Below are 12753 nucleotides of genomic sequence, written 5' to 3'. Positions count from 1 at the left end.
CCTTCCCAGCCACCCAATTCCTACCCCTCCTCTCACCCTGCCCTAGCTAGCTGCCCCCCCTTCCTGGATGGCTGCTGGTTGCCAACAGGTCTGTGAAGACGTTGTGAATTTGTTCCATGTGCCGTAGAATCACTCCTCAGCTCGTGTTATTTAAAATTTTACTTTTTCCAGCCTCAGGAATTCGGCCAGATCTGAGAGCCATTCCGAGGCCTGGAGTGGCACTGCTGACTTCCACCCTAACAGAAGTCTCCGTAGGTGATCAATGAGGCAAAGGAAAGGGCTCTGGATGCTCTGACACCCTGAAGACTGCCACAGGTGGGCACGGCTCCATCTCAATCCCCACAACCTTGGACATGTTCCGAGTCTGGGACAGGACCAGAATATGTGGATGTGGTTGGCTGAGCCCCCTGACACCGCTCACACTTGTCTCTCATCTCTGGGAAGAGATGCTCATACACTTCTTGGTGAGGTGTGCTCTGTGCACTACCTTGAGCTGCATCAGACTTAGCTTGGCGCAAGAGAAGGTGGAGTTGACTCTGTGCAGCACCTCGATCTAGAGTCCTGCTCCTATCCCCGTGCCCATTTCCTCCCGCCACTTCTGTCTGCTCTCTGCCAGTTGAGTCCTGATCTTTTCGATAAGTTGTCTATAAAAGGGGCGGCATGTGGCGCAGTCATTAACACTGGGATTGCGGCGCTGAGGACCCAGGTTCGAATCCCGGCCCTGGGTCACTGTCCACGTGGAGTTTGCTTATTCTCCCCATGTCTATGTGGGTTTCAGCCCCACAACCCCAAGATGTGCTGGTTAGGTGGATTGGCCATGCTAAATTGCCCCTTAATTGGAAAAGAAAAATAATTGGCTACTCTTAATTTTTAAAACAAGTTGTCTATAAATGTTATTGCATTTGTTGTCTCCTAACCAGTCTAGCCATACCATTGTGCCCAAGAATGTGTGTCCGGGTGTCTGGCGGAACATTTTGTCTCCTTGTGGAAATGTTACGTAGCTGCAGATATCTAAGCTGGTTCCCTTTCGGGAGTGGAAACGGAATGAATATTTTGAGTAGGTATAATTCTTCCTCAGAGATTTAACACCATGGGAAAGAAGCAGCGAGAGGTTTTCTCATTGTTTTATAGACTAGCAGAATCAGTTATAACACATTGTGTAATGCTGTTGTAATCAATCTCTATATTAAAGACCTTCCTTCCTGTGTACTGGAACACCTATCAACATGCTAAAGTGGAAAAATCCAAAAGTTTCAACCTCTAGACCTCAGCCTCGACCACAATCTGGGCTTGAACTTGAAACTTATCTCTCCAGAGCAGTAACTCGTGCTCCAGCTAAGCTGCACAACAGCTGCAAGTTAAACCACGTTGGCGCTACCACCAAGAAAACACAATATTGCCTAGGCTTCCGCAAGAAACTACAGAAATTCGGCATGTCCACATTGCTCTTACCAACTTTTACAGGTGCACTATAGAAAGCATTCTATCTGGCTGCATCACAGCCTGGTATGGCAACTGCTCGGCCCAGGACTGTAAGAAACAGCACAGAGCCGTGAATACAGCCTAGTCCATCACATGAACCCGCATCCCATCCACAGACTCGGTCTACACCTCTCCCACCCGGATTATTCACTCTTCCAACTTCTTCCATTGCGCAGGAGATATAAAAGTCCAAGAACAAGCACTAACAGATTCAAAAACAGCTTCTTCGCCGCTCTTACCAGATTCCTAAATGACCCTCTTATGGACTGATGGTCTGATTTGATCTTTTCACACATCTATGTCTGTGTATTTACATTGTGTATTTTATGTTTTCCCTATTATATATTTTCTTTTCATGTACGGAATGATCTGTTTGAGCTGCCAGCAGAACAATACTTTACACTGTACCTCGGTACAATAAACTAATCCCATCCAATATTTCACAGGCATTGTTCCATGTTAAATGCGCGTTTATGGCTGTGAAACAAAGTCAACGCACATTGAGAAAACTGGCCATGTGCAACAAAATTTTATGCATTGCATAGATAGTGATTTTGTCAACTGAAGGCAGGACCTCCAGCTGGAGAATGTGAAACGCACATATATTTCTCAGGATGTATCAGTTGCATACGAGATAGCCAGCTAAGGGCAGCACGGTGGCACAGTGGATTAGCCCTGCAGCCTCATGGCGACGAGGTCCCAGGTTCCATCCTGGCTCTGGGTCATTGGCTGTGTGGAGTTTGCACATTCACCCCCACAACCCAAAGATGTGCAGGCTAGGTGGATTGGCCATGCTAAATTGCTCCTTAATTGGTACAACTGAATTGGGTGCTCTAAATTAAAAAAAGATAGCCAGCTGATTTTCATAGAATTTACAGTGCAGAGGGGGGCCATTCGGCCCATCGAGATCGGCCCCTAGAAAGAGCATCCATTTAAGCCCGTACCTCCACCCTATCCCCATAACCCCACCCAACCGTTTTGGACACCAAGGGCAATTTATCATGGCCAATCAACCTAACCTGCACATCTTTGGACTGTGGGATTAAAACGGAGCACCCGGAGGAAACCCAAGCAGACACGTGGAGAACGTGCAGATTCTACACAGACAGTGACCCTAGCCGGCAATCGAACCTGGGACCCTGGAGCTGTTAAGCAACAGTCCTAACCACTGTGCTACCGTGCCACCAATAAATGTGCTACCATGCTAAATTTTCTGTCCGTCTTTCCACGGAGTACAAAATAGAGAAAGGGGGGGGGGGGGGGGGAGAAAGAGTGTGTGCTTGAGAGAGAGAAAGAACAAAGGAAACAAGACAAATTGCACAATATATTTTTAAAATGTGGAGCTTTTAAAATTAATCTTGGTGCACATTTACTGCTACCCACTTTTTATTTCCAGATATACAATGAATTCAAAGTCTCAAACTGCAATGGTAATTTCTCCGGGCTATTACTCCATACCTCGAGAATATGAGTAATGTAACTACATTAACCCTTCCCTTCAGTGCAATGTCTATCAAATTAGCTTGTATGCATCAACATCGGGCTTTGTCAATAGAAAAACCCTTTTAATAGCCTTACTATTTACCTGGAGTACCTGCTATTCCTGTAGGCAGGGCTGTGCCTGACATTTATAATGTTAAAATCTGTTGCATCACATTAACTTCAAAGCCCAACACTGAAATTCCATTTTCACTATTAAACTCAGCATCTGTATGAGCATCGTTAGAAACCAATAGAATAAGAGTGCAGAATAAATGGCTGTGCAGAAAAAAAAGCTAATTTAACAAGCTTCATAAACCTAACTTGTTTAACCCTTCAAAATGTTAAGGATCCAGGTTTACCTGCCTTCCAGTTGCCTCTTGACTCCAATCTAAGATGATAAGAAACAGGAGCTGAAGTAGGCCATTCGGCCCATCGAGCCTCCTCCACCATTCTAGAAAATCAGGGCTGATCTGATTGTGGCCTCAACTCCATTTTCCTGCTTTCCCCCAATTACCCCTGTCTCGCTGATATATTAAAAATCTAAATACATTCAAGGCCGAGTTAGACAATGACTCAAGGCTCCACTGAGCGCTGGGGAAGAGAATTACAAACACTGACAATTCTTTGAGAAAATAAATACTCTCTCATACAAACATACAAAACAGGTGCGGGGCCGGCCTTTTGGGCCCCTCCTGAAAATTGTTTGCAGGCAGCCTTTAGGACTCTATTATATGCAACCAAGCGACTCACTTAGACAAAAGGTTTGGAAACATAAGACGTATTTGCATGCTCCATTACATTTGATTTTCTGTTGACAAGGTACAATCTTCCATACAATAACCTACCTGGAAGTCTTCTGCAGAAAAGCAGAAGACAATGTAGACCGGTACATCATGTTGATCATTTTTGGACTGATGCAGATACTGAAGTTCAATTGTCACAACTGCTCTTGCATTGCCAGCATAAACACTTCAGATCCTAACATTAGCAGCTCTCATGGTGCTGCAACATTCATGGTCTTAATTTACAAATATTGGTTTTAATATTCTTGACATCAAAAAAATACATACATCGATAAAGGTGCAAAATTAATTAATAGATTACCTGGCCAAATCCATGCAACTATCAGTCAAGGTGGCCGATGAGTTAAAATATTCTCTGGCAGCAGCAAGAACCAATTTGATGCTTTTCTCATAGCTGACTTTGGATTGTATCTTGCTTCTGGAAGCAGAACTAATGGGCGGGTCGACAGATGCACTGTTACAGTGCATCATTTGTCCAGCCAAGCGGATATTCTCCAAACGGCTAGAACATAGTAGGCTCTCGGTGAATATCTAAAAATTCAAACAACTGGTTACGTTCAAGGCTCTGGTTGCAAGAGGGCGAAATTCAGAATTTATATTGAGGCAACATGTACTCCTTAGAGTCATACAATACAGAAGGGGCCCTTTGGTCCATCAAGTCATAAAACCTGTAAATATCACTTTATCATCATGTTATCAGTTTGACTAACTCTTCAAAATATAATGAAGTAGCGATGTGGGTGCTGTAAAGAAGCTAGTATTAAGGTTAATGCCCTTCTGTTCCTTATGGCATTTATTTCCAACAATACACCAGAGTCTTCCATTTATTTTGAATAATGTAAAGATTGGGCAGGATTTTTCAGCCTGGCAACCGGAAATTCCCACCAGAGGTCAATGGACCTTTACATGATCCCCGTACCGTCCGTGGCTATCTGGCAGTGGACATGGCTGAAAAATCCAGCTCATAATCTATTTTATTTATTAAAAAGTCAGCGACACTATTGGAATCGCACTGATAATGTTGAGTCTTACATTAAGTTGACTTATTATGAAAAGTGGAATTCCCCCAGCTGACAGAAATGACAACTGTCAATCCTCACTTCACACAACTGGATGTGGCAAATTAATTCCAAGGATCCTTTGCCAACTGTTTTCAGAACTAGTCCAGTCAGTTGAAACTTTTATCTAACTGCCAAATAATTTAGATCTCTAATATCCCCAAAGAGAAATGTTATCAGCCAAGTTGGCATGTCCCCAGGAAGAACCTTGAGAAGCAAACCTACATTTAAACATCACCAATAGAACATGCTCATGGTGGGAGTGTCATGGTGGAGGGAGTGTATGTTTCAGATAGGGGATAGGGTGCTGATTAAGTGGGCTGCTTTGTTCTGGATGGTGTTGAGTTCCTCGAGTGCTATTGGAGCAGCACTCATCCAGGCGAGAACAGAGTATTTTATCACACTCCTGACTTGTGCTTGCGGATGCTGGAAAAGCTTTGGGAAATCAATCATCACAGAGTATCTAGCTACTGTTATGCTCTTGTGGCCATATTATTTATGTGGCTGGTCTAGTTACGTTTCTAGTCAATGGTGACTGCTGGCTGCTGATGGTGGGTTTTAATCACTAGAAACTTTTTAATGAAAGCGGTTAGCACTACTGCCTCACAGCGCCACGGACCCAGGTTCAATTCCGGCCTCAGGAGACTGTGTGGAATTTTTATGTTCTCCCAGTGTCTGCATGGGTTTCCTCAGGTTTCATCCACTGTCCAAAGATGTGCAGGTTTGGTGGATTGGCCATGTTAAAAAAATGTCCTCTTAAGTGTCCAAAGGTGTGCAGGTTGAGTACATTATGGGGATAGGACGCGGACTGGGCCTGAGGAGGAGACACTCTTTCAGAGTCAATAGCCTGAATGACTTCCTTCTGCACTGTAGGGATTCTATTCCATTCTCATTTCTACAAAAGTAACCTTTTTGCGATTTACTAATTTGGACTTTGTTTTGCTGTGTCTTTCTCTTAATTATATTAAGATTTTCCTTTTTCATTGTACATTTAGCATCCTGTATAGTTGAATGTTTACAAGGGAACCAATGTATTGTTATAGTCAATCTATTTGAAATGTAAATGCTACACTGTCAAATTAAACGTTTTGCATAGGTACCAAAAATATTAACACCACCACTACGCGAGTCTATGTACCTCAAAAATGCCTTCTTAATTATAACATGATTTTTTACAAAATGATCAAAATATGCTCTGGGAATAATGAAATTATATATTTTTTAAAGCAGTCATTCCTCAGATAAGGGCATACAGTTGGCTAAAGTCAATGCAGGTCAGTAAACTGTGTTCGTTCTTTAAACATATAATTTAAAACTATACAAATTAAAGATTGCCTTCTTTCGGGGTGTCATTGGAGGAGGATTTGTGGTGCGTGGCGTTGCGGAGAGTGAATGCCTCGACCTCGTGTGCGAGACTGGGGTCGATACAGTTAAAAGTGGTGCACAGGGCACACCTGACGAAGTTGAGGATGAACCGGTTGTTTGAGGGGGTGGAGGACACTTGCAAGCATTGTGGGAGATGTCCGGCCAACCATGTATATATGTTGTGGTTCTGCCCGAATCTGGAGAAATTTGGGGTGCCTTTTTTCAGCATATTTGAGGTGTTGGGACTTCCTGTAGTTAGACGGGAACGAGACAGTTATTTTAGTCTTCACCTCGCTGATTACTCACAGGCGGGTCCTGTTGGGGTGACGGTCAGCCTATCCACCCAGTGCCTCAGTGATGCTTGGGAACCTGATGGGAGTTCCTCCATATGGAGAAGGTTAAGTTTACCTTGAGTGGGCAATTGAGAGGTTCCACAAGAGATGGGGTCTGTTTATTCGTTATTTTAAAGAGTTGGTAAGCGTCAACTGCTGGGAATGTGGGAGTGGGGGGCGGGGACTACTATTTGAGTGCCCTAACACCTTAGTTCCTTTTTTAAAAAAGCTGGGGTGAAAACTCATTGGAATGAAGCCTACAGAAATGAACAAAATCATGGCTTCACGGATAGAGACCACCATGAGGGAATATAGGTGGAGAACAGGAATGAGGAATATAATGTCAATAAGGTGTGTGATACTCCTTTATTCGGCAAGCTAATTATTTGAATGCAATTCAATTTGAATGCCAAACGAAATCCTGAACAGATAACATAAATAAAGTAATAAAAAAAAAATTCTTCTGAACATGGCAACAACATAACGTAAATCGGTGCAGAGAAAATGAACAATCGCAAAACAAAAGCCAAGTTCAATTGTTCAAAAGGAAGAAGAATGATGAAAATATGAACAAATTTGCAAATAAACATGATCTTATTCAGTTTACCCCCATGTACAAATAAATAAATCACATGATAAAATCCATAAAGTGGGAATGGATGATGATGTAAATCAATGGAGGGATATGCTTCCTGATTTCGAACCCTTGTTTCAAGTACACTTAAAATCAGGTGCAATAGAAGTGGAAGATAGTGGCTTTAAAGTGCAAAAGGTGATTAAGAAGGCGAATAGAGTTTTGTCCTTCATTGCTAGAGGGATGGAGTTTAAGACTGGGGAGGTTATGCTGCAATTGTATAAGGTGTTAGTGAGGCCACACCTGAAGTATTGTGCTCAGTTTTGGTCTCCTTACCTGAGAAAGGACATACTGGCGCTGGAGGGTGTGCAGAGGAGATTCACTCGGTTAATCTCAGAGTTGAGGGTGTTGGATTACGAGGAGAGGTTGAGTAGACTGGGACTGTACTTGTTGGAATTTAGAAGGATGCGGTGGAGTCTGAGAGAAACATATAAAATTATGAAGGGAATAGATAGGATAGATGCGGGCAGGTTGTTTCCACTGGTGGGTGAAAGCAGAACTAGGGGGCAGAGCCTCAAAATAAGGGGAAATAGGAGTTTAGGAGGAACGTCTTCACCCAAAGGGTTGTGAATCTATAGAATTCCCTGCCCAGTGAAGCAGTTGAGGTTCCTTCATTAAATGTTTTCAAGTTAAAGATAGATAGTGTTTTGAAGAATAAAGGAGTAAAGGGTTATGGTGTTCTGGCGGGAAAGTGGAGCTGTGGCGACAAAAGATCAGCCATGAATGGCGGAGCAGGCTCGAAGGGCCAGATGGCCTACTCCTGCTCTTCGTTCTTATGAATAATACCAAGTTATTTTAAGACAAAAAAATTCACATCCGTCAAAGGTAAAGTTCTGTAGCTAAACCTCCCTTAACCTGTAGAATACTTTTGAAGAGGTTCAAATGATTTTCAGATTTGACTTGGTAAAGATCTACAATTGGAATGCTTTACCTCATAGCAGATATTGAAGTCCAGACACTTGTATACTGAACGCTGCATTTCCAACAGGTCTTGAAGCAAGCCTCGCCACTCAGTCTCACTGACAGGTGGGATCCTGTATTCACAATACAAGAGAGTGTTTAAAAATACAATAACCATTATTTAGAACTTCAAAAAGAAATAGACAAGTTGGTGGAGCGGGCAGAAGATAGTTAGCAGATGAAGTTCAATGTGGAGAAGTGTAAAAGGTGATGCATTTTGATAGGAAGAACATGGCGACACAATATAAAATAAGGGGTAAAATTCTTAAATGGGTGCAGGAGCAGTGTAAGTGTGCATAGATCATTGAAGGTATCAGAACAGGGCAGTTAATAAAGCACATAGTGTTCTGGGCTTTATAAATAGAGGCATAGAGTACAAGAGCAAGAAAGTTATGTTGAACTTGTACAAGACACTAGTTAGACCTCGGTTGGAATAGTGTATATAGTTTTGGGCGCCACACTATAGAAAGGACAGGAATGTATTGGAGAGAGTGCAGAAGGGGCTTACAAAAATGGTGCCAGGAATAAAAATAACAGTTATGAGGATAGATTGGAGGGGTTGGGAGTGTTCTCCGTGGAGAGAAAGTGGCCAAGTTGAGATTTGACAACATTCAAAATTATGAGGGGCTGGACAGAGTAGATAGGGAGAAACTGGTCCCCTTCACAAAAGGATCAAGAACTAGAGGACACAGATTTAAGATGCTTTGCAAAAGAGGTAAAAGTGATGTGAGAGAAACTATTTCACAACAAGTGGTTCAGGTCTGGAAAGACTTGCCTGGAAATGCTTATTCATTCATTCATTCATTCATAGGATGTGGGCGTCGCTGGCTGAGCCAACATTTATTGCCCATCCCCGAAGACATTAAGAGTCAACCACATTGCTGTGGATCTGGAGTCACATGTCGGCCAGACCAGGTAAGGACAGCAGATTTTCTTCCTTAAAAGGATATTAGCAAAGAAGATGGGTTTTTACAATGGCCTCACAGTCATCTTTAGACTTTTGATACCAGATTTTTGAAAAACTGAATTTAAACTTCACCATCTGCCATTGCGGGATTCGAAAGCTGGTCCCCAGAGCATAACTCTGGATTACTAATCCAGCAAGAATAACGCTATGCCACTGCCTCCTCTGGTGGAGGGGAATTCAAGAGGGCATTATTTGATTAGAATCATAGAATCCCTACAGAAGGCCATTCAGCCCATCAGGTTTGCAACAGCCCTCTGAAAGATCACCTTTCCCAAGCCTGCACTATCCCTGCAAGCCCATGTAACCTCACGTCTTGGGACATTAAGGGATAGTTTTAGCTCAGCCGATCCACCTAATCTGCATATCTTTGGACTATGGGGGGGGGGGGGGGGGGGGGGGGGGAAACAGCGGCATCCGGAAGAAACCCACGCAGATACGGGGAGAAAGTGCAAACTCCATATCGTCACCCAAGGCTGGAATTGAACCCGGGTCCCTGGTGCTGTGAGGCAGCAGTGTTAATTACTATACCATCGTGCCACCCCAATTACTTGAATAGAAACTTTATGCAGGGGAATGGTATCAAGCTATAATGCTTGTTTGGAGAACCGGTGTAGACATGGTGGGTCAAATGGTCTCCTTCTGTGTGATAGAAAAATTCTCTGATTATTTTAGAAGTTTAATTTTCGATCTCATGGAGATCATGGTCACTGGCCCCAGTTCCCCCGCTGTGTGGCTATCTTGGGCACATAATTGCTCAAGTCAGAACCTGATTTTAACTCAAATGAAAAACTCAGCTCCCCATTGCATTATCATATTCCGGTGACCATGGTGATAAAGAAGGGTCATGGGCTTTCCCATTCAGCTCAGTGGAATTACTGTCAATGGGTTCCATACTTAGCAATCCAATCATAGCCACAGAAACTTCAGCATTGGTTACTCCTTCCTGCTTGTACTATAACGTCCGACATCTCTCTCGTTATTCTCAGCTGTATACTGTTGTTCGGCACTGTTGTTCAGGTGGCTACTACACGCATGACAGTAAGAACCCTCTACCTCTCCATCACTGACACTGTGCTGTCAGGGTTGCTTTCTCAACATCAATTCTTGGATGAGCTGTAGTTTCATCCAGTTCAGCATTTGGATGACCAAGCCATCATATTGTGCCAATATGAAATTTGCAACCTTCCCACCAATTCCATCTACCCATCCAGCCACAATATTATGTTGAGCTATACTTTTCACAGCCTTAGCACCCTCTCAATCCCATTCCACCTCAAATACTATCTACATCCAAATACATAAGATCCCAACCCCTACCTGAACACTTTTATTGTTGAAACATTGATCAGTGTTTTCCCACCACCAAAAACAACTACCCCAATGCACTCCTGGCCAGCGTCCCATCATCCAGCATTCCTAAATTTCTACTTATCTAAAACTTTGCTGACCAATTGCACCCTCTACATCCCTGCTCTTGTATTCTAGCCATCTCGACATGAATGCTAACATTGCATTTGCCTTCCTAACTGCCGACTGAACCTGCACGTTAACCTTAAGAGAATTGTGAACAAGGACTCCCAAGTCCCTTTGTGCTTCTGATTTCCTAAGCACCTTCCCATTTAGAAAATAGTCTATGCCTCTATTTCTCCTTCCAAAGTGCACAACCTCACACTTTTCCACATTGTATTCTATCTGCCACTTCTTACCCACTCTCCTGGCCTGTCCAAGTCCTTCTGCAGCCCCCCTGCTTCCTCAATACTACCTGCACCTCTACAGATCTTTGTATCATCTGCAAACTTAGCAACAGTGCCTTCAGTTCCTTCCTCCAGATCATTAATGTATATTGTGAAAAGTTGTGTTCCCAGCACCGACCCCTGAACGACACCACTAGACACCGGCTGCCATCCTGAAAAAGACCCCTTTATCCCCACCCTCTGCCTTCTGCCAGTCAGCCAATCCTCTATCCATGCCCTGATCTTACCCTTGACACCATGGGCTCTCAACCTATTTAACAGTCTACTGTGTGGCACCGTTTCAAAGGCCTTCTGGGCATCTAATAAAAATCACATCTACTGGTTCTCTTTTGTCTAACTTCCTTGTTACTTCCTCAAAGAACTCTAACCAATTTGTCAGACATGACCTCCCCTTGACGAAGCCACGCTGACTCAGTCCTATTTTATCGTGCACTTCCAAGTGCTCCGCAATCTCAGCTTTAACAATGGACTCTAAAATCTTACCAATGACCAAAGTCAGGCTACCCGGCTTATAATTTCCGGTCTTCTGCCTCCCTCCCTCCCTCTGGCTGTTCACCCTCCTTCTTCAGGATGTCCTGTGTTCGTTCAGAGACATCCTTGACCCGGGCACCAGGGAGGCAACATACAATCCTAAAGTCTCTTTCACGTCCACAGAAGCGCCCATCTGTGCCCTTACTGTAGAGTCCCTTATAACTATCGCTCTCCCGCACTTTGCCCTCCCCTCCTGAGCAACAGAGCCAGTTGTGGTGCCACTGTTCTGGCTGCCGTTGTTTTCCCCTGATAGGCTATCCCCCTCAACAGTATCCAAAACTGTTAAGAGAGGGGGACAGCCACAGGGGATTCCTCCGCTGATTGCCTGACCTTTCCAGCAATGACCCATCTGTCTGCCTGCACCTTGGATGTAACAACATTTCACAGCTCAAGCACAGGCCTCCCTAAGCAATGGCTTAAAAGAAAATCAGAAAAAACCCTTGCTTTCCAATAGCCTGCTACTATGGTTTCAAACTGCAAACAAGATGATTCCCTCCAGACCTCCAATTGCACCAATGTAAACTGCCTTTTACTGAGAGGATTAGTATTGATTTCTACTTTAGCTTATAGCTGAGCAAAACTGGTTGTATTTCTGCTTACCAAATTTGTCACATGCGGAATATGAGCTCGCAATGTCATGTAAGGGTATCTTTAAGAAGTGGGTGTTTATAAATGGGGGTGTAGAAATATCTGTGGTGACAGTACCTTTAAGAAATGCGTGTTTACCACTGCAGTGGATGGAGTTGGGCTGTCTGTCAGCTTTACTTACGTTTTTGAGCAGGCTGCAGGGTGTGTTTTAGTTTCGTTTTCTGAGCTGGATAGCTGCAGACACAGCCACAAGGTGTCTGAATCTCTCTTTGTAATCTAAGGACTGTAAATCGATCCTGGTGATTTAAACTCATTTAACCTGATGTGTTTCTGTTCTGAAGGTTTTTAAGTTTTATGGATGTTAAAAGGACAGCTTAATCATTACTAAGTGTTGTATTTTTTGGGGGTTGTATTTAAATTAATGGTTGCTTTGATGTTCACTGTATGTTTTATAAAGGTTAACTTGAGTTTATAGAATAAACATTGTTTTGCTTTAAAAAATACTTTTCCATTTCTGCTGTACCACACCTGTAGAGTGGGCCGTGTGCTCCCCATACCACAATCTATTAAAAGTTGTGGGTCAGGGGAACTCCATGATACACTTTGGGGTTCTCTAAACCCTGGCCAGCAATCACAGGCTGCATCATGGATGAACGATCAGATATATACTCTACCTTAAGTTGTAGGTCTGGCTTTATCTCTCAACGTTTAAGGAGCCAAAAGCTACAGAAGACTCAAAACTGACACAGTCTCATAATAATCCTTATTAGTGTGACAAGTAGGCTTACATTAACACT

At 43.3% G+C, this 12753-nt stretch overlaps 1 protein-coding gene across 2 annotated transcripts in view; it reads right to left on the bottom strand.

Moving 5' to 3' along the window:
* Positions 1-12753, bottom strand: part of nbas (NBAS subunit of NRZ tethering complex) — a 339860-nt gene that overhangs the window by 188821 nt on the left and 138286 nt on the right. For both annotated transcript variants that reach the window (XM_038800239.1, XM_038800240.1), the window contains exons 29-30: positions 8088-8190; positions 4069-4298 (exon numbers count right to left, since the gene is read on the bottom strand). In XM_038800239.1, coding sequence (XP_038656167.1) covers positions 4069-4298; positions 8088-8190 — 333 coding nt within the window. The remainder of the gene's footprint in view (positions 1-4068; positions 4299-8087; positions 8191-12753) is intronic.

This window comes from Scyliorhinus canicula, chromosome 6, assembly GCF_902713615.1.
Source record: "Scyliorhinus canicula chromosome 6, sScyCan1.1, whole genome shotgun sequence".
NCBI lineage: Eukaryota > Metazoa > Chordata > Chondrichthyes > Carcharhiniformes > Scyliorhinidae > Scyliorhinus > Scyliorhinus canicula.
This window is presented reverse-complemented; position numbering and strand designations above follow the sequence as displayed.